Source organism: Nicotiana tabacum, chromosome 6 (assembly GCF_000715075.1).
Source record: "Nicotiana tabacum cultivar K326 chromosome 6, ASM71507v2, whole genome shotgun sequence".
Lineage (NCBI taxonomy): Eukaryota > Viridiplantae > Streptophyta > Magnoliopsida > Solanales > Solanaceae > Nicotiana > Nicotiana tabacum.
In genome coordinates, this window is record NC_134085.1 from 34,542,210 (window position 1) to 34,568,236 (window position 26,027).

The 26,027-nt window shown below is 37.7% G+C and overlaps 1 protein-coding gene across 9 annotated transcripts; it reads right to left on the reverse strand.

Annotated features, from left to right (window-relative positions):
* Nucleotides 1-700: 700 nt before the first annotated feature.
* LOC107800128 (uncharacterized) lies at nucleotides 701-25,640 on the reverse strand. 9 transcript variants are annotated; one of them, XR_001651299.2, is made up of 16 exons: nucleotides 25,214-25,638; nucleotides 20,464-20,775; nucleotides 19,384-19,563; nucleotides 17,469-17,604; nucleotides 16,418-16,752; nucleotides 16,057-16,186; nucleotides 15,073-15,201; nucleotides 14,899-14,943; nucleotides 10,662-10,738; nucleotides 9,999-10,095; nucleotides 9,825-9,914; nucleotides 9,666-9,716; nucleotides 2,371-2,436; nucleotides 2,094-2,303; nucleotides 999-1,059; nucleotides 701-883 (listed from the first exon to the last, which is right to left on the reverse strand). XR_001651299.2 is itself a non-coding variant. In XM_016623278.2 (14 exons), exons 1-14 carry the CDS (start codon nucleotides 25,585-25,587, stop codon nucleotides 2,151-2,153), a joined length of 2,175 nt encoding a protein of 724 aa, XP_016478764.1. In that variant the 5' UTR covers nucleotides 25,588-25,638; the 3' UTR covers nucleotides 1,933-2,150. The 9 variants fall into 9 exon arrangements, 4 of the variants coding, with proteins under 4 accessions (XP_016478764.1, XP_016478769.1, XP_075110776.1 ...); XR_001651300.2 differs by lacking the exons at nucleotides 701-883; nucleotides 999-1,059 and adding an exon at nucleotides 1,119-1,354; XR_012710299.1 differs by lacking the exons at nucleotides 701-883; nucleotides 999-1,059 and having other exon boundaries at nucleotides 1,933-2,303; nucleotides 9,999-10,078; nucleotides 25,214-25,640.
* Nucleotides 25,641-26,027: the final 387 nt, after the last annotated feature.

The following is a 26,027-nucleotide window of genomic DNA, read 5'->3' on the forward strand; positions in this document are numbered from 1 at the left end:
CACACATTTTAGTTCTTTGAGTCCAAAAGAACCACATTTTAGTTCCGGACTCCGAGAAATTTTATAAGTAGATATGGCTGCTATACTTATTAGAATAACAAAGTGTCACTATCATCTGAGCTAGGAGTGGCAAGCGGACGGGTCGGGTGGGATATGATTCTGGTCGAAAACGAGTAATGAAAAAACGGATAAATTATCCGACACGACCCATATTTAATATGGATAAAAAACGGGTTAACCGGCGGATAATAATGGTAACCATATTATCCATTACTTCTTGCATATGATCACTTTTGAGAGAATTCTTAAGTCTCTCTAACTTGAGGAACCCTCAATTTGAGGCTTTACAAATATAAAAGTTAGACTCATTGGTTATCCATTTTCTAAATGGATAATATGGTTCTTATCCATATTTGACCCGTTTTTAAAAAGTTCATTATCCAACCCATTTTTTAATGGATAATATGGATGGTTAACTATTTTCTTTGAACTATTTTGTCACCCCTAATCTGAGCTATTCATCTTCTTGGAGTAGCAAAATGTTAAACTTGGTGAATATGTCTGTAAAACAAACCAAGCTACTCAGACACAACTTGTATGTTGTTGTTTTAATAACTAGGCTCTAACGGTTTCGTATTTGTTCAGCTACTTCCAACCTATATTGCTTGAACTTTTTAAAAATATTATTGGGTGCATGTCATCGGATCCTCAAAAAATAGTTCACTTTTTAAAAATGCAACACGAATATGACAGCATTCTTGAAAAGTCGGAGCAACATAACTTCTACTAAAAGAATTAACTGTTTCATTGTTAAGCTCCAGTAGGACTATATAACTATATATAAATCCGTTGCTCCGTCATGCACCAGTGGCACCTATCATACCTAACATCATCAGGAAAAAGAAAAATGAACAAGTGGTGCTTTGGTTGAACAACTCAATAGAATATGTGGTTTAAAGCAAAACCTCAATAAAATATTTGATATGATCGTATCTTACCTGATAATTTCTTATAGACGATATTTTTGTTGTATGTTATGTATTCGAGGTTTTGATTGCTCTGCCATGACTGAAATCTATTAGAAGGATTATAATACCAAATTAAGCTTAAATAATAAATGATCAATTTAAAACTCAATCCAAATAAAAAATGGTAAAAACTTAAAGAGTATCAAAGGCAGTCAATTGAAGTGAATGAGATCCTATAATTCTTATATTTTTTGTTTCGCTGGTCAGCTGTTGATGGTTTTAAATATATGTTCTCACAATCATTGCTTTCACTCTCTATTCTTCTCACGTCTTCTACATATGCTTCAAGGGGTCGTCCGCCATTGTTGCTTCTTACCCTGTGTCACCTGGTTGCAATGTAAGAAAATTGAAGAGTAGAAGTCCACCATTGAAAGTTATTCAAAGCTTTGCTTTCGAAAATAGGATTTTTTGAGTTTGTTAGTTCTTTGGATTGGGTGTTGTTCCAATTGATTGAAAATATCAAAGGAGTTCAAAATTTAAATTTGAAGTGATTTGGATTAGATTTGAGTTAAATTTTAGAAAAGACGCAAGGAAGAAGACGAAGTCAGTTTTTTGTATAATTATGTATAATCTTGTATAATAGTGTATATGAGTGTATAAACACATCTTATACACTATTATACACCTTTATACAAGCGTCAGTAGACGAACTTCTTTCACGATTTTCAATTGCAATTCTTGTTCAAAACCAGTCCAAATCTCCATTAAATGACTTCAAATTTTATATACAACCTCCTTATACTATTTTTAACAAGTCTAAATAATACCCACTCCAAATTTCTCACAAAATCAAATTCGAAATTTAAACCCACATGTTTAAGCTTGTTAATAATTTAATTTTCACCATCCAAATAGATTTGGTTTGTTGAACTAATATTTGAGCCACAGTTACTGATTCGAAAATGAACTTAAAAAATTGAGCGATCTTCTTTGAAAATTAAATAGTAATTTCTAGAACCTATTGGAGTTGGACGTTGAATCTTAGCCTATTGTTTTGGGGCTAGTTGGTTGTAAATTAAAATAGAGGCTATAAAATTGAAAAGCATGGAGCTCAGCTGTTCTTACTGTGAAATTTTCCCAAAAATCTACAGCTAAGAAACTTTGTATTCTATGTAGCAAAACTTAGCCGAGCAAGCTATTCCAATGTTGTTTAAGAATCTCATATGCCTTGAAGCAAGGGACTGCCTGCAGCACAGTGTGCCCGTTTAAAGACTCCTCTATTACAATACCCAGCCTCACCAATGTACTTATAGCTTTGTCTACAGGCATTTCAACCTGCACATAATGCAACTGTGTCAACATGGATAGCTATAGCTGCAAAGTAATTCAATCACCAAGTTACCTTTTCGTCCAACACATCATAAATAAACTTCTCACATCTCGCTCCAACATTTCCAGCATAACTTCCCTATAATTTTTGACAGGATCTCAGATCGTTAAGTTCTACAGAAGTTCGTAGAAATTAAGAAATCTTTACCTAGGTAGAAAGACAAACTTGTCCATTTTCAAATTCGTGGATAAAAGGACAATGACAATGAGATATCTCAAAGGCATAACAGAGATTCATGACGAAGTAATAGATCTATTAGAAAAGCTGACAAGTTGAAAGAATTTCCTCATTGTTAAAGTGCATGACAACCCTCTCCCCTGCAAAAATTCGTCTACATCAAAGTGATGGGATTCCTACCAGATGCTTTATCATTTTTCTCTGTGTAAACAAAAACTATGTCTACTAACTTTCTTCATAACCTTTAAAGAAAATGTAGAAGAAAAACATGCCTTTCCACTAAAATAACTTTTCGCAACTAAACTCGAAACCAACCACCATCCTATATCACCATGTTCTCGCGACAGTGTATTCATGAACAGCTAAATGATCATGTAGGTAGAAAAGAAGAAGATCAATCGAACGAAGTGCAATCTAAAGTGCAATACTTCCATTTGCACGTAGTGGTGTTCCGTAAAAATCCTTATGGTTCTTTCATTTAAAGGGAGTGATGGAATCCAGAAATTCAATTAGGTATTAAGAGATTGACATCACAAGAATGAAGAACTAAAGCGAGAAAAACCAGAGAGCACCACTAAGATATGTGCATAATCCAAGAAGTGATATGGGCACTTGAAACCCCCATATTTGTGCAGCATTTCTTAATTGATTTGATTCCTCTAGGACTGGCAACTCCGCAGGGACTCTAGATCCAATTCAAGCCCCAATTAAGAATAGGAAGACGACTTCACTAGACTTTAAGATTTCATGAATATTAGATTAGTCCCTGCTTAACTCTCTTAACTCACTAGCACCCAAATTTCCAAGACTTTGTTGCCGAGTCACCTCCATCGAGATTTATCAAGGAAACTTCACACATTTGGTTCATTGGAAAAGGAAATATCAAACAGATTAAGTTTTCGCTGCATTGAAGAGCATAGTCGGGAATGTAAATGGAAGGTGCAGGTGGAAGTGGGTCTATTTGTTCTCTGTTGCTAGTGCAATTTAATGGCGATTTCAGAGATTTTAATTGCATTTCAGATGAAAACAGTTAGGAGTGGATGATATAAAAAGGGTGATGCCCCTAGATGTTGAGACTTTGACTGCAAAAGCTTGAAACTGCAGCGCTAAGTTCCTATTGGGGCATATAATGATGGAAGAGAAGAATGAAAAAAATTAAAAAAAGAACAAAGAATCAGCTACTGTTGTTTGTGGTGTAGGCTATCGGCCATGGGTGGATGGGTTTATATATGAGTTAATACCCTAAAATCCTCATAAACTATTCGACTTTTGTCAGCTTCCTACTTAAACTATCTGGTATCCCCAACTCCCATGAACTATATTCCCCTAGCTATAAAAAAAAACCTCTAGCAGTGCGTATGGTACACGCGCCTAAGTATAAAAAAAAACATGTCATGTGACGTTATACGTGGCTATTTATCTCAGCCTAAAACCCTACTAAAATATTATTTTTCTGTCAGTTACGTACTTAAACTATCTATTGTCCACAAACCCCTTATGACTATATTCCCCTATATAATAAAACTCCCCGTTGAATTTTTAGAGGTGCGTCTGTATAATTGTTGAAGTGTGTGACCATCTCATTTCAAAACTTAGGCTGTTAGACAGAACACACTTTTATATACTTAATCATATTTTCAACACTCCCCTCACGTGCGGGCTTGATTCTTTTTGATGAACCAAACACGTGATTTTTTTTTTTTTGATACTGGGTGGCGGTGAGACTTGAACCTAGGACCTTTGTCTGCTCTGATACCATGTTAAAGTGTGTGACCATCTCATCTAAAAGCTTAAGTTGTTAGAGAAACCACACTTTTATTTACTTAATTTGTCTCCAAGACGCTCCCTCACATGCGGGCTTGATTTTTTTTTATGATCCCTACACATGAAAATTCTTTCTTTTTTTTTAAAAAAAAAACAACTCACAACAATATTAGGAAAATCCAAGTACATCTTGAGTAATCATCAATGAAACTAACAAAATAACGAAATCCTAAGGTTGAACTGACTCTACTAGGACCCCAATATATCAGAATGAACTAAAGAAAAAATAGACTATGAACAACTCTCAACACTATGCGGAAAGGTGGCTCGGGTATGTTTTCCAAATTGACACAACTCACAATCTAATATAAACAAACTAGATAAACTAGGCACCATCTTCTGCAGCTTAGATAAACTCGGATGTCCTAAACGTCTGTAAATTAGGTCTAGAGGATCTGTAACTAGACATGTTGTGGAGGAATTGAGTGAGTTAAGGTAGCAAAGGCCTTGTGATTCACGTAATGTGCCAATCGTCTGCCTCATACTGCGATCCAGTAACATGAGTATCAGTCTGAACAACCGAGGCTACTTGTGGAGATGTCTGCTTACTTAATCAAGCCCGCACGTGAGGGGGCGTGTTGAAAACATGGTTAAGTATATAAAGATGTGATCATCTCATTTAAAAGCTTAAACTGCCAGAGAGAACACACTTTTATATACTTAATCATCTTTTCAACACACCCCTCACGTGTGGGCCTTATTCTTTTTTATGAGTCAAGCACGTGAATCCTTTTTTTTTTGGACATTGGGTGATGGTGAGACTCGAACCCAGGACCTTTGACTATCTCATCTAAAAGTTTAAGCTGTTAGAGAGAACACGTCTTTATATACTTAATCATGTTTTCAACAATAACTATATTAACTTATGTTTTGTACAAAAACTTAGGTGTAGTTTAATCGTTGTGTATTACTCTCAGATGATTGATTAATTCTAAGCATTTTGGCCAAAAGGATCTCATGCAATGTGTTATTTTTAGATTTAATTGTGATTGTACCCTTAGTTTTAATGTACAAAATGATGGATAAAGAATACTGAGGAAGAAATAAAAGTTAGTAGTTTGTAGAGCTGTGCACGAGGCTTGTCGAGTTGTGCTGGTGATAAGGTCCCCGGGCCTGATGGTTTCTCCTTGGCCATCTTCCAGCTCTGTTGGGACACCATTAAGGGGGAGTTGATGGAAGTCATTGAATACTTCCACGTGAATGTGTTTTTGAGAGAAGTATCAATGCTTCTTTTATTTACTATTGTGCCTAAGAAAGAAGGAGCATCTTGCATCAGAGACCTAAGTTGCTTGGACACGGGTGCGGGTGTCCGATACGGGTGTGGATCTAGATGTCGGATCCTTCGAGATGCAAATTCTAAGATTCGGGAATACAGATCCTAGTACGGATACGGATGAGGGGATGCGGCTGAAAATAATTAAAAATATAAGAACATCTCTAAATTATGATAACTTTGTGTTATACTCACGTATAGCTTGTAAATTGTGAATTTCTGTTTTATTCTCAAGTTGTAGATAAGTGAATGATTGATTTCCTAGATAAAGTATGTTATTTTCTTCAAATTTACCCTAGTTTTGGTTCTGATTTCGAGAATCAAATTGTATCTCATCTCGAATTTTTCTGTCCGTCGTGGTCAAAGTACCCAAAATTGTTTGACCAGATCCGGTACGGATCCCATACCCATACCCACACCCATACAATGGTTCTTTTATTACTATTGTGCCTAAGAAAGAAGGTACATCTTGTATCAGAGACTACAGGCCTATTAGTCTCGTGGGGAGCATTTACAAGATTATTTCTAAAGTGCTCTCCAATAGACTCAAGAAGGTTCTTGACGCGTCTGTTTCGTCCACCCAGAAATGCGTTTGTGGAAGGTAGGCAGATCCTGGACGTTGCTCTAGTGGCAAATGAACTTGTAGACTCTAGAAGGAAAAATAGAGAACCCGGTTTACTATGCAAGTTGGACCTTGAGAAGGTTTTTGACCATGTCAATTGGGAGTTCCTGGATTTCATTATGATGCGGATGGGGTTTGGGGTAAGATGGAGGGGATGGATCAAGTTCTGTATTTCCTCAGTCAGATTCTCTGTCTTGGTCAATGGTAGCCCGTGTGATTTCTTTGTCAGCTCCAGGGGTTTCAGGCAAGGTGACCCCCTATCCCCATGCTATTCATTCTAGTGATGGATGCTCTGAGTAAAATGATGGATCGTACGGCGGGCAGAGGCTTCTCAGCTCTGATTGAGGTGCTCAGTGCCCAAAGAGTCTTTCATTTGCTTTTTGGGAACGACACCCTGATTTTTTGTGATGCTGATATGGATCAGTTGACCTACATGAAGTAGGTCCTGCAGTGGTTTCAGATAGTATCCGGACTCAAAATCAACCTCGGCAAGTGTGAGATTTTCCCGGTAGGTGAGGTTGCTAACATTGGTGCTTTGTCTTATGTCCTTAGATGTAAGGTGGGTTCTCTTCCCACTACTTACCTGGGTCTCCCATTGGGCGCTTCGCATAAGGATACTACGGTTTGGAATCAAGTGATCGAAAGGATTGAAAAAAGATTAGCAGGCTAGCAGAAACGATACTTGTCAAAAGGCAGTAAGAAGTGCTTATTAAAAACACTTTATCGAGTATGCCCACCTATTACTTGTCCCTGTTGCAAGCACTTGTGAGGATCACAGAAAAACTGGAGCGGCTTCAAGGAATTTTCTTTGGGATGCGGCGGATGGAACTCGAAAGTTTCATCTAGTGAATTGGCAGACAGTCACTTCCCCAAAGAAGTGGGGTGTACTTGGAGTAAAAGATCTTAGGGTATTCAACCGAGCTTTGTTAGGGAAGTGTGCTGTGGAGATTCGGGGTAGAGGAGCATGCTCTATGGAGGGAGGTCGTAGTAGAAAAGTACGATTCCACAGGAGGGGGTTGGAGGACCAAGGCAATCACAGCACCTTTTGGGCGTGGCATGTGGAGGAGCATCATGAAGAATTGGAAAGCCTTCAGTGGCAACATCACTTATAGGGTGGGAGATGGAAGGAGAATCGGGTTTTGGAATCACAGGTGGTTTGGAGAGGATACCCTGAGGGTATCTTTCCCCCACGTCTTCGGAGTTTCAAATCAGAAGGAATTGATGGTCCAACAGATTCGCAAGGAGCATGAGGGGGGGGGGGGGAAGGAGGTAATGGGACCTCTCATTTTGAAGGAACATGCAAGATTGAGAGATTGCGGAGCTCCAAGGTTTGTTGGCACTGCTATATGGGCAAGACATGCCCCAGCCATCTTGGATTCTTGGAGATGGGGGTTGGGTGCCGATGGTTTGTTCAGCGTAAAGTCCTTTTACCAAAGTATGTTGGTGAGAGAGGAGGCCCATTTTCCATACTCTTCGATCGGGATTCCTAGGGCGCCCATGAAAGTGTGCTTTTTGGCATGGCTAGCGGCGGGGGGAGTGATCTTGACTGCTGAAAAATATGCGAAAGAGAGGAATTACACTTGTTAGTTGGTGGTACATGTATAAAAGCTTGGGGGAAGAAGTTGATCACCTTTTGTTGCATTGCCCCGTGTCCTCGGGTTTGTGGAGGGCAATCCTGGATCTTTTTGGTGTAATGGGTGATGCCAAGCACTGTAAAGGAAATGTTACATAGCTGGGCCAGTTTCCGTAGAAGAAAAAAACAAACGGCGTGGAAGTTCGCCCCGCTAGCTCTCATGTGGATAGTTTGGGGGGAGACAAATAAGAGAGCTTTTGAGGGGATTGAGTCTCCTTTTTCACATCTTAAGAACAATCTTTTATCTTTGATCGCTTTTTGGTGCACTCATATAGCCCCTACTTGTATAGAAGATTGGGCGTCTTTTGTAGAGAATCATGTTTTGATGTAATTTCTCTACTTTTTGGTATACTTCTTGTATACGAGAGTTTTTTCTCGCTTTTGATCAATACAATTTACCTTATAAAAAAAAGTAGTTTGTAGAGCTGGGGATGTTCAGTTTTAATTTGTTTTGTACATTATTTTTTCCTGGCGATGAAAAGAAATTATTTATCAAAAATATTGTGGTTGTACTTTATGCTAGATTCCCATTGAATAAGTCTTTGTTTACATTTACTTTGCAGCAAAAAAAAACAAAATAAATAAATAAATGAAGGCATATAGTGTTGCATTTCTGGAAAAATCATCTTATATTACACAAACAAAATTACACAAAATAATATTCCACAAATAAAAAACCAATCGGCCTGTAATTATATTCTCCAATTCTAGAATACACAGACAAGGTTTAAGATATTCAACTTCATACTGGTGTTGGGTTTAATAAGAAGATTTAATTTTAAATGGGTGCTCTTTCAATAATATGGGTAAGAAATTAAAGAAGACTTGAACTAGAAAGAGAATAAATCATTTTAGAGGAAACAAGAGAGAAAAACTTTCAGAGGAAACCCATATGGAGAACTGAAGAAGAAAGGTGAAAAAATGAAGAAGAAAAGTTAAAAAATAAAGAAGAAAGGTGGAAAAAAAAGAAGAAAACCTAAAATATAAAGGAAATAAAGAAAAGATAATAATTTTGTTAAAGGGTAAGCTTAATTAGCCGTTACACACGGTCAGGTGGAGCCATTTTAACAGCTATTTTCACCCTTCACGCGCCTTTATGCGAGTTATTTTACACATTTTGCCAGATAAGCAACGTGGGAGTTATTAATAACTGGGGAAATATAATTCAAGGAGGTGGACAACGGATAGCTTAAGTAGGAAACTGACAAAAGTTGGATAGTTTAATCTTCTCTGATTCAATCAGGGGGCTAATCTGTTCGGCCAAGAGATCTTTTTGTTCTTTAATCTTTGCCAATTCAAGTTGATCCAAGGCTCTTTCGATCTCGGACCGATCCCCTGGCTCTTCTTCAGCCGCGGATATGTTGAGATCAAAGGAAGGTTTTTTCGATAAGCTAGGACCACTTCCATCGCCTCCGACGGAAAGAGGAATTCTATCCATTAAAGAAAGCCAAAAATCCAGGAAGTCGCTAAGAAATGAAGGGGGTTTTAACGTATTAACTCTTTGTATATTGATCTAGCCTAGGAAGTAAAAATAATCCGAAAGAAGAAAAAAGAGCAAGTAGTAAAAATGAAACACAGAAATTTTATGCTTGTTAGCATTCACTATAAGTGCACTGTCCTGGTAGTTATACAGAAAAGAAAACCTTAGAATGCAGAATAGGAAATTATAAGAAGATTTATTTAATACAGAAAAAACAAGGATCATTGAAAAGAATTTAGTACATCAATTAACAAGGAAAGAATAGTGCACTAGGGGTATTCAGAAGGCCAAGGAAAACCTGGCTGTTTTCTTTCAGCAGGACTGCATATGCTAGTATGGCTTCTTTGTACTGCAAGAGGGAAGAATGAAAGAATCAGGTGTCTAGATACGTCCTCAGCAAACCAATTTCCTTCGCTTGTATAGACAACAACAATATAATGTTAGAGGCTTCTGCTACCTGCTGTTGTTCGGAAGCATCCAGGAGAAAGTAAACAGAACCAAAGCCACTTGCCATTGTTTTCTCATTAAGTGTCCTGTTGACCAGAAGCTAAATATAGCTAAAAGAAATGAGTAGGCATAAAAAAATTCGTACTTCATAAAAAGGAATGGAGAATGGAAGTGCTGAACTCACTTGATATCTATCCCATGTTTGCTTGTAACCCAAGACCACACGGCTCACATATATCACAAGAGCACTGACTGCAATCACATCTAAAAGTATTGCGGATCTGTAATCAGATAATCGAGTTACTTAGTACAATTGCAGCATACAGAGTAATCAGAATAGTTGTGTTTAGAGTGATTTTGATATGAAACTAAAAAAATTACACTAGAGAAGCCACGATTAGCTAGTGGAGGATGATGCAAGTTTGGTTAGAACCACAAGTTTGAGAATCTTAAAGTGTCAAAATTATGTGCACGGTGACCTATAATTCTAATTCCAACCCAAAACCAGACTGAGGTACCAACAGTATACAATAGTCACTACAAGACAAGCTTCAAATAAGATTGTTAGAATATGATTTAACTAATGTACAAAGATAAGTAAAACTCAGAAAAACAAATTTGCCAAGAAATCAGTTATTTTAAGAACCCATAAAAAGGAAAAGAGGAGTTGGATGAACGCTAGTGCCTAGAATGTACTCTCTCTCTCTCTCTTTAAAAGATTTTTGAGTCGGTTAGGGTTAGGATTAAAGGAAAGACGATGTCCCAACTAGACATTGTGCATAATTTCGACAACTGCATCATGGATCAAAAACTGTGTCGAAATCATGAAAAAGTTGAGAAATCATACAGTGAAAATATGTTTTCAAATTTGTAGTTTATGAAGTATGCCAGTAGTCCAAGTACTGAGGCAATGTCAAGGCGTACCTACAAACAAAAGTGAAGTACTTCCAGGATAAGCAGCTATAACAAAGCAGCATCCCTTTGTTCAATACACTAGAAACCCTCCAAAAATAATTGCAACAATTAGTATTAAGAGCGAGCATTCCCAATACACTGGCTAAAGGAAAATAGCAGTATCTTCAAATAAAAATAAGGTCGATATGGAAAAGGTTATGACAATTAATCATTCGTTTCACATGTCGTTAGTGCTTTGATCAATGATACAGATAATATTGTCATCTTTTGAAGTTTTCTTCTAAAATCTGATCGCTCTAAAATTCCCAAAGTTGAAGACATAATTAAGCAAATAAAAGTATACAACAACAACTTTTAGATGAGACGGACATAATATTTTTGATAATTGTGGTGTCCAGGCCAGCTTGCGTGTGCCTCGATTAGTTCCACGGGATACCTGCTACCTCCCACTAACATAGGTACCGGGTAATCCTGTCCCCAAAGGCTAGGACAAATGGGAAGAAAACACCTAGTGTTTTTGCTGCCGCTGGGATTTGATGGTACTGATATATTGTCTTTTTCGTCTCCTTGAGCTGAGGGTCTATCGGAAACAGCCTCTCTAACCCCCTTGGGGTAGGGGTAAGGTCTGCATACACTCTACCCTCCCCAGAACCCACTTGTGAGATTTTACTGGGTTGTTGTTGTTGTTGTTGTTGGGATGTGAACCTGAGACATTATGATTGTCAACCGATGGACACGCAATTTAACAAAGTTATTAGAGCAAGCAGAGGTCCTGATTTCAAATCTCACCACCACCCTCCATCAAATAGTAGTTTCACGTGCTTGGCCCATATAAAAAATCAAACCCGCATGTGAGAATGCGTGTACAAGACATAATTAAATAGAATATGCAAGCTTTTAGATAAGTTGATCACATAATTCAACAACTTTCACTAAGGTTTTTGTGCTTGAGAAGCGAAGGATCCTATCCATAGCTCCGAAATTTAGATCATGAAGGATCTGACCTCTAGATCTGCACCAGTATCGGACACCCGCACCCGAGTCCGAGCAACTTAGATTACTGCTACTAGTACAGAGCCCCACAATACCGGAAGATCATCATGGGTTAACGACACCGATGCCGACTTACCGTGGAGGCTGAAAAACCCCTCTCGCCGGCCTCACACCAAGATGGAATGTCCTCGTTTTGATGGAGGAGATCTTTGCGGTTGGATCTTGAAGATTGAAAAATACTTTTGATATTACCAGACACCCGATGATATGTCTTTCTTGTATACGACCCTATCGCCACCCATATTTCCAAAAGTCTAAAATTGAAAAGCAGGTTTCTGACTTGCTTAATTCAGGCTTCATCAGGCCAAGTACCAATCCGTTTTCCAGCCTGCTCTTCTTGTCAAAAAGAAAGATAACACCCGGCATATGCATCGATTATAGGCGGCTCATCCAAATCACTATTCCATATCAGATAAATAACCCATACCAAATGTGGATGAGCTCCTTGATGAGTAACATGGTGCCTCAAATTTTTCCAAAATTGATCTTCGCTCTGGTTACCATCAAATCCGCATCCACCCTGTTGACATCCATAAAACAGCTTTTTGAACCCATTCTGGATATAATGAATTTACTATCATGCCCTTTTGCCTTACTAATGCTCTCTCTACTTTCCAATCTTCCATGAATGACTTATTCCGACCCCATTTGCGCAAATTTGTTCTCGTCCTTTTTGACAATACTCTAGTATGTAGCCGGACTCTTGACCAACACTCATTTGAAGATTATCGTACAGTTGCTTCAGGTGAATCACTATTATGCCAAAGCATCGGAATGTCTACTTGGACATATAGTGTCAGCTGAAGGAGTTAGTGTTGATAAGGAAAAGATCCAATCAGTTTTGAGTTGGCCAGCACCAACTAATGTGAAGGAGTTACATGGATTCTGGGTTTGACAGGTTACTATCGCCGATTTGTCAAAGGTTGCAGTTTGATTGCTAGGCCGCTTACTGAACTCACCAAGAAGAATGCTTTCAAATGGTACCTGACAGCGGAGAAAGCATTTCTTCGACTCAAGCAAGCCTTGACTACCGTCCCTATTCTCCTATTGCCTGATTTTACCCAGCCATTTATAGTGGAATGCAATGCCTCCTCTGAGGGTGTTGGAGCTATTCTTCTACAATATGATCATCCCATCGCATATTTCAGTAAAGGTCTTTCTTTTCCAGCCGGTTTAAGTCCAGCTATGGTCGTGAATTGCTTGCCCTTAGCATTGAAGAAGTGGAAACACTACCGTTTGGGACACCATTTCTTTGTCCAAACAGAGCATCACAGCCTAAAATATCTCCTCAATCAGCGTGTAACCACCAATGAGCAACAACGGTTAATTATGAAGCTTTTGCCATTTGATTTCACCCTGGAATAGAAAATATAGGTGTAGACTAGCTTTTCAGAAGACCTCATTATGCTATTCCAGTTCCATAGGATTTTTCTTATTGGGTTGAAGCCCTTTGCGAGGATCCATACACTCGTGAGGTCTTGACAGTTGTTGATCTATCCCCAATCACTCAGCCCGATTTCCATGTGGTGGACAACAAGCTCTATACAAAGAGAGGTTAGTGTTTCCACACAATAGCTCTCTTCACCAGAAACTTCTTTCTGAGGCACATGATACACCTGCAGCAGGTCATTGGGGATCTGAAGACTCTTAAGAGGCTTTCTTCCAGTTATGAACCTTGGGCCGACTCAACACCAAAAGTTAGCTCATGAGGTGAGGATTTCCCAAGACCATATATGGAGACCAAGAAACCCAACCCCCCTCCCCTGATGTGGGACTCAATATCCCCCTCGTGCCCAAGCCTGCAAACTGGAGCGTGGACAACATAAATGGGGGCCCAACATCGGTAAAAATAAATTGGGCTCGGCCTGGCTCTAATACCATGATAATGAACCTTGGGTCTAACTCAACTCCAAAAACTAGCTCATGAGGTGAGGATTGCCCAAGACCATATAAGGAGACCAAGAAACCCAAATCCTTTTGAGTATTTATAGCACTTTCTTGTCACAAACGACTCCAAATGCTAACCTCCATTTCATCCAGCCCACCCCTATACGGTGTGTGATATCCTCGTCGATCTTCCTGTCCTCCTGGATAACCGATCCAAGATACTTGAAACTGCTTCTCTTGGGGATGACCTGTGATCCAAGCCTCACGTCCATGCTCGCTTCCCTTGACTCGATGCTAAACTTGCACGCCAAGTATTCTATCTTAGTCCTGCTCAACTTGAAATCCTTAGACTCAAGGTCCATTCTCTAAACCTCCAGCCTCTCGTTAACACCGCCTCGCATCTCATCAATCAGAACTATGTCATCAGCGAATAACATACACCATGACACCTCCCCTTGAATATGTGTGTCAGTGCGTCCATCACTAGGGAAAATAAGAACCAGCTGAGCGCAGATCTTTGATGTAACCACATAACAACCGGAAAATGCTATGAATCGCCTCCCATTGTCCTAACCCCAGTCTTAACTCTGTCATACATGTCCTTGATCGCTCTAATGTAAACTATTGGCACACCTCTCCATATGGACAACCTTTGAGTGTTTAAGATTCTTGCGCTCAAGTTTGTAAAAATAATCCTTTTCCATTCACTTCTCTGTAGCCTCTAACAATGCTTTCCTTTCACCCTCTTTTCTCTTGATACAAAAATGTAATAGTTTAAGGTTTCATCTCAAGGTCCTGAATTTTGGTATATGAATTACTATGTCACAGATTATATTTAGTTCATTGTATTAAACCAGTTAAGGAAATGTGCAAGGCAATATGATAAGCATTTAGACATCCAACCTGAGTATTGGTTTTGACCAAACTAATCCAGCACTCATTGGTCTGTAGCATATATTAAAATTCCACCAGCAGGCTTGCTTGTCTAACCTTACAACATTATAATTTTCAAGCTCCTTTCAATTTAATAGAAGATTCAGGCAGATTTATAAGAACACTTGAAAATCGGTTTAACATATCAATGAAAAAGCAACATTAATGCAGAATGATGAACACCATTGTCAAAGTCTCAACAAATCAAGCTGTAGAAAATTGCTTTTTTCCATACTGGAAGGATGTGAGTGTTGAGTCTTGCTAGGGAATAAATTTAGTTCATTTTCCGCTCATACCGAATCTAGTATGCGGAAAGACAACTTCTTGTGCGGAAAAACAACCTACAAAGAGTAACAAAGATAATTAACTGAAGTACATACCAAATCAAAATGTGGATGAAAAAAAGATACAATCATAAACTTCAAGTAATTCAAAAGTTGATCAAGTATATTCCATGATTAAGGATTTACTGGTAGATCTGGAATGGGGATTTTCTCGTAGATCTTCAGCTGCAATGAAGGGAACTCATCTTTATCAGCATCACCTCCCTCACAAGTTTCCTTGATGTATAGTAAAATCAACTCTTGGTAAGCTGGCTCCTATCAGAATAAACATTCATATCATATGAGGATGCAGATCCTAAGAGTAAAGTTTTCTAGCAAAAGATGAGCACATATGTGTTTAAATGTTTGCTGTAATGAAGTTTACTTGACTAAGAACAATTTTTGAAGGCTTATTCTTTAGGTTCAGCATAAATATTCTTAAGGTGCATTCCATTGCTATTGCTAGAGATCAGGGTATTCGGTACGCAAAGTAATATATGAGATGCAACATTTGCAATGAATTATTTAAAGCACTGCGGTCAGGTATAATAGCTGCTAACCACGAAAAAATATCCAATTTTTATGAAGAATATATAGGAGTAACTCGAGGCCACTAATGTACAGTTTTAAGAAAGCAAAAATGGAAGAGAAAAAGAATGAATTGCAGTTGGCTTGGTGGTATAAAAGAATTTTGCTAATAAAAAATATAAGATAAAAGGAAAGGCAATCTCCAAAAAAAAAAAAAGAACACTAGTGCAAATGGAATAAATTGTACTCCCTCGGTTTTAATTTATGTTAACCTAGTTGACTGGGCACGAAGCTTAAGAAAAAAGAGAAGACTTTTTAACTTGTGGTGTAAAATGAGGCACATATATTTTGTGTGACTATAAATCATTGCATTAAGGTAAATTGTTTTCAAATATAGAAATAGGTCATTTTTTTTGGCATGGACTAAAAAGGAAATGGGTTCACATAAATTGAAGTGGAGGCAGTAATATTTTTTAAGTAGTATATGAATTGAAGAGCCCATGATATTCATTGTGCTTCAAGCAATTATGAAGACAAAGAGTGGATATTAAGGCAGTAATGTCCTATGCTATGCGAACTGAACATGAATGGAACTGAAGTTACCTGGAGAGTTGATTTTGAGAGAAGAATGGAAATAGAAGTTCTCAACATTCTCCAAAGATCATTTGCACATGATTTCAGTGACGCGGGTTCCCATATATCGCTAAGTGATATCCTCGACAAAAAGATTGGCCTATACAGAAGATTCTCTTTGATGAAACGGTCATTTAAGAACTCAATGAAATTTAGATCTCATTCTTAAACCAAAGAAACTAACAACAGCAGCAGCAGCAACAACAAAAAACTTTCATAGATTTAGGTACAATATGAGTTTTTCTTACACATAAGGAGTGTTTCAAGTTCTGTTAGAACACATAAACTCAGTCACATAGCCATATAGAATTTAGTATTCAAGTGGACAAACCTTAAATGAGATTCAGTTTCATTATCATCTATTTCAAGTTCAAATTGCTGTTTATGTGTTGACGGTAGAACTCCAATCAGCATCAGCAGCTTTTTTAGAAGCCTACCACGAGGCCCAACTGCTGAAAGATTTTCTTCATAACGAATTACAGCATTCTGTGCAGCTTTCTGAAGGGGAAGGTCATCTTCTGATAGTGCATCAACTTCAAATGGCTTATTTGATATGTGTTGGTTGTCACTAGATGTTTGCTGGAAAATGGGAAAATCCTTCAACCAAAGCTTGACTTTTTGGGCCCAAATTTGAGCATTATCTTCAGTGATAGATCTTTCCAAAACCTGGATCAAGAATAAATAGCAATCTTAGAATGATTGTAACGACCTTCAAAATTAAAAGGAAATCTTTACTTCTACCAACCACTAAATATGTTAGGAAAAAGAACTATATCCCATCAAGTAGAAGCATCATAATAAAGCAAATCAATATGGTTTTCAAGTAATATGCAATCAAGAACCAACCAAGACCAGAATGATTGAGCTTGAGAATCAGTTGGCAGCAGCCTTCACATGTTTTCCTTAAAAAAGAGCAACCTTAAAATCATTTTCTACCATCTATCGTCCAAAAATGGCCAATAGACTACCTATTTCCGCCACTGCTTGCTGCTTCCCTTAGCACATGACTTTCGGATTTCTCGTAATCTTGTCATGTCTGTCTCAGTTAAAACAATCTGTTGATCTAGGAGAGCCTCTGAGTGAAATATTTGAAATGACGATCATTTGCCACAAATATATAGTAGCTTTTTAATAACTCTTTTGTTTAGCTTCCTTTTGCATATTTGAAGCAGCTCATTTAAAGGGAATGCACTTAATTGGCGAATGTTTCCAATTCTTTTGCAGATCCATGGAAATTTGTAACTGTGATTGCTATAAAATCCAAGAAATCAGGTTCATGGGTACCACATACCCCTCTAAACACATATTGGGGGACCCTTGCAAAGCATCTTTTCAGGGTACCTCTAGAAAAAGGAAAATCTGATGTACCAGTAGTCACATACCTCAGTCAACCAAATACTAACTTTCTTCAGAGGTTTGACTATCAGAAAGAAAACTCTTTGTAGAAACTTTGACTGCAAGTAATCTAGTTTTTCAACAATTAGCAAGCCCTTCTGCCTCTCAGTTGCATAACCACGTCTGCATGCAAAAGTTAATGACTTTAATACAAGTATATTAATTTACTTGTCAAAAAGAAAATCGAGTGGGAAAGAAAGATAAGTCAATAAAGAGATGTAAGGGAAAGTGTAAGAGATAGGAACTCAACAGAAAATAAATGAGGAATAACATGAGTAGGATTAAAGTTGTTAAAAGTCAAGTAAATCATTAAGAATATTGTGCTGAACATAATGATTATATCATAATAAATACTATCTCAAGAATTAGGAATTTTTCCATACTTCACGTAGCTCAAACCCCACAAATAAGGAGTCCTCTTTGTTGTTAAAAATCAATTTCAATATTGTATCTCTCTTCTTTTCTATTTGCACATTATAGCAGAACTTTTACCGTTTTACGATCTCAGTAATATGAAAATATCTGTCAACCCAAAACCTTAAGGCAATGAGTGGAGGGTCCAAGACCTTTGTAAACACCTTTAGATATCCTAATTATCCCGTTTGGAACTTTAATAACTAAACACCCTCCGGCATAATCCAATTTTGGGATTCACATGTGAACTTTGAATGCAGACTTACGACTCTAAATATGGACTTGCTAAAACTATAAGGTAATAGTGGATGCCGAGCTTTATAGACTCATTTAATTGCCTTGTACATCTGATGTAGACTTTAACTCAACAAGTAGCTTCTCCAGCTGGCTACTGGCCTTATCACTTATGCCACTGACCGAAATTTTACTTATTGTCTATGTTTTACTAACAACGCTTCTTGCAGGTGACTGATTCAACAGCAACATACCTCTTCTTGTTCTGGTGATTCTTCTAGCAACTGTTTCTTGAAAATTCTTCTCCTTTTTTCCCCATGGTAGTAGAGTTTGAATGTTGAACCCCTCATCTGAACATCGATTTCTGGTTGGTGTTCTAGAATAAATCTCGAAGGGGAGCCTTGGCGTAATTGTAAAGTTGTTGCCATGTGACCAGGAGGTCACGGTTCGAGCCGTGGAAACAGCCTCTTGCAGAAATGCAGGGTAAGGCTGCATACGATAGACCATTGTGGTCCGGCCCTTCCCTGGACCCCGCACATAGCGGGAGCTTACTGCACCGGGCTGCCCCTTTTTTGTTCCATAATAAATCTCATTCTCTTTTTTTCCTACAAGATATTAGAGTTTTGATATTGAGTTATTAGAGTTTGGTTTTGAGTTCCTCTCTGAATGTTGAATTTTCTATCATTGTTCACGAGAAGTCCTTTTCTCGTTCTTTTTTTTTTATGATATCAAAGTTTGGGTATTGAGCCCCTCCTCAAAATATTAAACTTTTACCAGCAGTCTTCCCACAATTTTTTCACCATGGTAACAGAATCTCCGTACGAGTCCCTCCTCTTTCAGGTTAATCTTGTTGGGATATATACTATTAACCATGAGTTTAGTTTGGATATAGTATTTATTATAGAGAAATTGTTTATTCAATTTTAATAAAGTTTTACGTCTGTGTCCTTTACTTATATAATAGATGATTTAATGTATAGAGTTTAGCTTATACACGAAAGATTAAATCATAGATTTTTACAAGTATAAAGATTATGTTCACAATCTAAGATGGAATTGGACAAACCACCGGAATGATCGTAGCACAAGATTAAATACAATTTAACTTAATTATGGGAATGGTATAATTCCAACTTCTTGTGCTAGTACATTTTGTATGTATTGAACGGACCAAGTAGAGATAAGTATTTTATTCCGACTTCAATAAGAGTTTCCTCTTTTCTCTTCTAATTGAGAAAAGTTATTTACACTAACCTGAATAATATGGCACTGGACTGAGATGCCCTCTTCCAGTCAACAGATATAGGCAAAGTAAGAAGATAATCAGTATTTAGAGCAGATGTCAGCCTCAGATCTCTAGCAGACAATTCTTCAAAACCCGCATTGGAAAGCAGCTGAAGGAAAGCATGTTGAAAACGACTGGAAACAGCAGTTCTACAGGAAATTTCAGATGTTAAGTCACATGCAAAATCAATGTCCACCAAAAGTTATCATGAGAACCCCCGTGTAAAAACCAAAAGCATATGATACTAGACACTCCAGGAGTTCTAATAGATATTTGTTGTATAGTTGTGGTCATTTTTGCAGCTCTCAAAGATCTCTTGCTTGAGCTCAACAAAAATGTTATTTAAGTTCGCATAGTTATCATTTTCCCCAGACCCCACTTTGTGGGATTTTACTGGGTAGTTGTTGTTTGTAGTTATCATTTTCCAAAAGCACTCGAATAAAATAGTAAGTGATATGTCCTTATCTTTTGTCAGGTTGCCTCAATTTGAAGCAGTCTAAACCCATGTCAAGTTTCCTCAGCTTCTTTCATTTTTCTATAATTCCATAATAAGACCCAGCTTTTAGACAAACAAAATTAGGAGAATTCCTACAACCAACCTTGTGAACAGAAACTAGGATATCTCCTTTCCTGACTTATCAACCCTCATCAAATTAAGACTCTCTTATGGTTATAATCAAACTTCGATTTAGAAGGCATCTCCGACTCTCTAGCCTTCAATACTATAAATTTGTTCTTTTTTCTTTTCTCAACAGTGTATCTTCATGCTGAAGCAGTACTATATGCGGATTAAAGATTGGCAAAGCATTTTGTGACCCTCAGGAAGAATTTCGATTGGGCATCTTCAAAATAGCAATTTCTGTCCAATAGACATTTCTATACATTATTTTCCTTAATGTTAGATGTTTTACCTGGGTTGTCAGTTCCAGTAGCAGATTTTAGAGCCTTTTGCATTCATTTTCTTTTTATCGATCTTATATAGTGACGCAGCTTAAATTAATTATTAAACTTTATGATATTACACGCTACTATAGAAGATAGCAACATACCTAGACTCCTCAAGAGAGTCTTTGTTGACAAATTTGAGAAAAGAAACATAAGGAGATCCTGAGAATTGATCAGAACCTGAACGCCATAGATTCTTCAGTTCCATATCCCAGTCATATTTATCCATGTCTTTGACCTTCTCAACATCACTCATCATAATGTCGGAACCACTTCCATTTGGCGTGAAATTTCTTTCTTGCCCAGATAAAACTGCAGTTTTATTACAACTATCATTGGCATGCGATCGATCATAATCAACTCGCATTTCCTCTAAGATGACTTTGTGTTCAGCATGGAGAATCAGGTCCAGGCATCTGCAATTACAGAAATTCTTTTAACACAAACCTGAAAGTGAAAAAAAGTGTATTCAACAATTAAAGCTCTAACCTTCAATTTACACAACTATAGATGGGGTTAAGTGACTAGAATTCTAGTGTAACATGCTAGAATTTAGGATTTGACGAAGTAGAATTCATTCAGATGTCTGAAATATTACGTTCCAAAATTCTTACTCGTGCTGTAAGGTCATATAAATTAAGCGGATGCAGGCCCCCCGAGTTATATATTTTCTAATTACAGCTCTAATGAATCTTCTCTTTAGCTCCACTTGAAAGATAAAACATAAGTTTGGAGAAAGCAAGTGGACAATTGAAAGACTTTCCGAGTTTAATTTGGTTTCTCACAACATTTTTGGGGGTTTTTACTGTGATGAAGTTTCAAGTCAGCATAGCAAAAATCATACTCCTCCGTCTTATTTTATGTGGCGGTGACTTGTCACGGAGTTAAAGAAAAATTATGAAACTTGTGGTCTAGAGCAAGCCATAGATATTACTTGTGGTTTAGAACAAGCCATAGACATTTGTGTAGCTATAATCATCTCATTAAGGGTAAAAAATGAAATTTAAAGTTAAATTGATTATAATATAGAAAGGTGTCATTCTTTTTTAGATAGACTAAAAAGGAAAATGTGCCACATAAAATGAGACAGAGGAGTAGCTTGTATGAGTTGACGTGTGACCAAGAGAAAGGCGTTCATCATATTATTTCCAGTAAGTGAAAGATCTCACATCTCTAAAGTAAATATTTACTAAACCACTATTCTTACGTTGTATGTTGCAGCATTTGAGAGCTGAAATACAACAGTTCTACTTACATAGTTTTGCCATCAATTAAATGTCACCTTTTTGGTTGTAACATGATTTCATCATCAATAAGAACAATGAGACATAGCATTTATGTTTATAAAAAGCAGTCTATATCAATTGGAAAAACCAGGGCCAAAGCCATGATATAGCAGACAGGTTGTCCTCCTCTAATCACCTAGCCTTAGCTTATTATTCTCTTCCACAGTAAGATATTAGTCCTATCCAGCAGTCTACCTATTTCTAGAGCAGAACTCGGAGAGGAATTAGCTCTTTCATTTCCTTGACAGAAGACTTCTTCAAATCATTCACATATTCATTACATTTATGCCAGACCTTACCGGAAAGGTGGGAAAATAAGGTTGTTAGCAAACTATATTATTAACTAAATAGTCCCTTTAGAAAATTGAGACAGTATAAATATGTGGACCAAACCTTTAGGGGGCCCAAAAACAATTGTTAGTTTGAAGAAAATGATTCTAATTAAGGATTTATGCAAGGATTTATACATGTGTTAGGGGGGCCATCCTAACACATGTACCTACTACAACAACAACAAAAAAAAACTCAGTGTAATTCCACATGTGATACCTAGTAAGAGGAAGCAATAACTGATGGGGAAAGGAGTCCCTATGTTTCCTCGCATGCTAAAATTGACAAGAAATTAGATACTCCAATAGTGTAATCAAATTCTGAACCTATATAGTCATATACATCTTATGAAGGCCAAATTAATTGGAGTCCTTCCATTTCAACCTTGGACTGCACTAACTGCAGACCTGTAAATGGACACAACCCACAAAATCCACAAAGGAATTCTTTTTCTTTCTTTCTTTCTTTTATGGTGGGTGTGGAGGTGGGGGGATTTGTTTGCTAGCTCGACAACCGTTATCCAATGAGGTATTTTGCAAGCTAATTGCGAATATATATGTAATTAGTCTTAGTCCCATACGTAATAAGAGTATGTTATATATTATGTGTATTTATAAATAAGGTTCATGGTATTACAATTAACATAAATAATAGATTTTTCTCCCGTGCATTTTCACATGGTATCAGAACATTTAAGTGATTTGGCTAAACGACTAAAGATTATGAAATTAAAAAAACTACCAGGAACATACAGATCTGAATCTAAAGGTGAGGAAGGAACTGGACTTGCTTGACCTATTCCAGTTGCCATGGTTTGATACTCGTTGGCTATTGTGTCTGTTGGAATAGATTGAGAATGTGAAATAGTAGTGAAAAGAGATTTGTTACCAGAAATGTGATCAGATACACCTGAATCAATAACCCAAGAATCGGAGGATGAAGATTGGGAGACACAAGTCACGCTATTATATGTTTGAACAACGAAAGTTGTCTCTGAAGATGTCTTTTTACATGCTTTGTATTGAAGGAACTCAATATAATTCGGTAGAGAAACCATCCAACAATTCATAGTATTCGATCCCATTTCGCTACAATTAATTTCTCAAATTCTTGACTAAAAGTTGTTGGGTTAACTTGAAATAGTAGAAATCAGCAACTCTGCGGGAAAACTGAAGAAATATTGGGAAAACATTGTTCACAGCAGAGAAAGAGAACACTATTTTATGCCGGAAAGCATTGTTCACGCCGAAAAAACGCAATAGCTCGCCGAAAAATTCCAAAGTTGTCGGAATCTGTCAGAAATAGTACTGGTGGACTCGGAATTGCTATGCGAGTAAGTTGTCCTGAAGGAAGTTTGCCGGAATCTGGCTGGAAGGGGTTTCACGCGCCCGGCGCGTGCACAGATCTCGCCAAAAAATTGTAAGGTGACTGAGTTCTTTCTTCCTAGATGTCGTTGGAATGACGCACAACGATCTTTTCTCACTGATGCTCTAATACCATGTGAAAATGTATGGGAGAAAAATCTAATATTTATGCTAATTGTAATATAAAGAACCCTATTTGTAAGTACACATAATATATAACCTACTCCTATTATATATGTGACTAGGACTAGATATATAATCACATAGCTATTCTAACCTATGTTACGCGGACTCTCCAAAATGATGCCGCACCCGTGTCGGATCCTCCAAAAATACACTATTTTTGGAGGATCGGACACGCACCCGGCAACATTTTCGGAGAGTCCGAGCAACATAAATTCCAACAGCTACCTTTAGTAGGCAAAATAGCACATGCCTGCCATGGGCTTCGCTGACAATTTCCTGACTAGCTCTATGCATGGGTCTAAGAATACAAGTTGTGACCTCCACATGTCAGGCCCATGGCTCGCCCACGATATAGCCTTTGACCGAGTCCAAAAGGAGAAGGTTGTCATTCCAACTTACTCATCAACCACCCCTAAGATAGTTGGTCCATGATCTCGCTCAACCAAATCACATGTATGGAACTTGGACTCTACCCAATAACACGTGTCTTAGAATGATCCACGACTATCCTACGTACATTGGCCTAGTCATCATGAATTTTGCATGCATGAGGTTCCAAACATCCTTTGTAAAGAATCCACAAGCCCTCACGGACGTCCGGCCTATCTCTGAAACCATATTCGTCATGAATTGCTTTCTCCACTGGCCATATAGACCATACTCCACAAATCATCTGTGCCAACTTATTTTTCTTAAGACTAAGTCAAGGAATAATAACTACTTGAGGAGCCATTCCCCCATTCTTGGGATAGGGCTCCATAACCAAACCTTGGAAAAAAAAAAAAGCCACTTCCCCACTTCTCTGGGATAAGAGTCCACTTTTACCTCCACTACCACCTACAAAAGTAGTAGGTAGTTGGATTCTTCACTATAAATAGGACTGCTTAACTCTCTGAATAGCATCAAGCAGAGGACGTCTCCTCTCACATACCTACAAAATACTACTTACTACAGTTCGTCTACATAGATTCATAGACTAGAGAATAGAAAGGAAAGGCAGCCTCCCCCCAAAACCCAAACTGTCCATCAAAATTCGGACACAAAATCTCAAGTCTTCCACTAGATTATTCTTTCCATATTATACAGAAGATATCTAAAAAAATATGGTATCAATAAGATCTTTACCCCTCTCTCCTTCTTTAAACTATATTTCTGTGTCTTTATATTTCTTGCATTCATTTTACGGTTTTCTTTGCTTTCATGCTGTCACTTCCCCTTCCCCAATCGATAATAGAATTTGGCTCTACAACATCTGTGTGACTGGCTAACAGTTGAGCTGTTGAATGGATTACACTATAGTGAAATGCTTATTCAAAAATCATAAGCTAAACTAACAAGTCGACAAAGTACTGAACTAGGATATTCCCAATAGCAACCCTCCCCCACCCCCCTTTCCTCCCTTCCCTTCCCACAAATGTGAATAGCCAACAAAGAAACCTTGAACTGTAGGAGCAGTATCCTTAAGAAAATGCTCCATCTGCATATCACCAACAAACATGAAATGATGAAAACTTAGCATCATTATATACTCCACATTTGCAAATAGAACACTTTCCTCAAAGTTCCAGACGTTCAACAAACCAAAATATCAGCAACTAGTTTTAATAGTAATTAAGTCAAATCAATTTGTTATTATACATGCACATGGAAAAAGGGAGTTGAAGGAAGCAAAAAGTTGAGAAATTTACAATGATACATGACGAAATTGATCGGCTTCCTCCGGTGAATTAAACATGGTAGAAGTGATGGCACCTAACAGCTGCGATTTGGAGGCGGCAATATATCTTTGCCTGGGCACTTTAATACCAGAAATTCCTTCACTCTCAGGTGTATCATCTGAACTGCTACTGCTACTAGGTTTTGTTTCAATAGGACGGAGATCGTCAGTCGGGGGCTTGAATTGGGACTGTAATTCCGATAAGCCAACTGATGGTGATTTATTAGAGCAGTTACTAACATGACTTGTCGCCGGGACGAACCGAGAAAGAAACTGCGTAGACGGGAAATTCGACGTCGACGGCGACGATAGAGGAGTAATATTGTGAAAGATTTGCAGAGACATAAGAAATATACTTCTAGGTGACAAGTATTTGCATGGACCGGATTGTTGGCTATTTTGTGCCTTTTGACTGTTAACTACTTGAGCTAATACGACGTAGTCTGAGTTCAACAATCTTGGCCTTACATTTTCTCTGTTTTAGATAATTGCGATTGCTCGTCTTTTTTCTTTTTGTTTTTGTTTCTCTTTTTCCTTTTGGTGAGTTCCCCCCCCCCCCCCCCCTCCTTTTTGTGAGTTTCATTAACAATCAAGAGAGATCTTGGGATAGTACAGGTATTCTGATAATCGGCAAAAATACATGTTTTTGAGTATCGTCGTGCTTCATAACTCGTGTGATTTGACGTGGATTGCATGATATTTGGAGTATTTTATGCTCATTACATGTTTATTATGTTGGAACGTATTTGAATGAAAAAATATTGAAAAGATGATGATTTGGCCCA

Bases quoted from the DNA above. Each gene is read 5' to 3' on its own strand.
- LOC107800128 (XM_016623278.2), bottom strand. From the start codon at position 25,587: ATGTCTCTGCAAATCTTTCACAATATTACTCCTCTATCGTCGCCGTCG. The intron at 14,944-15,072 runs GTAAATCCTTAA...TACTCTTTGTAG, and splicing joins TCCCCATTCCAGATCTACCA to GTTGTTTTTCCGCACAAGAA. The intron at 2,437-9,665 runs GTTTTCCTTGGC...CAAAAATTATAG, and splicing joins TGCTGAAAGAAAACAGCCAG to GGAAGTTATGCTGGAAATGT.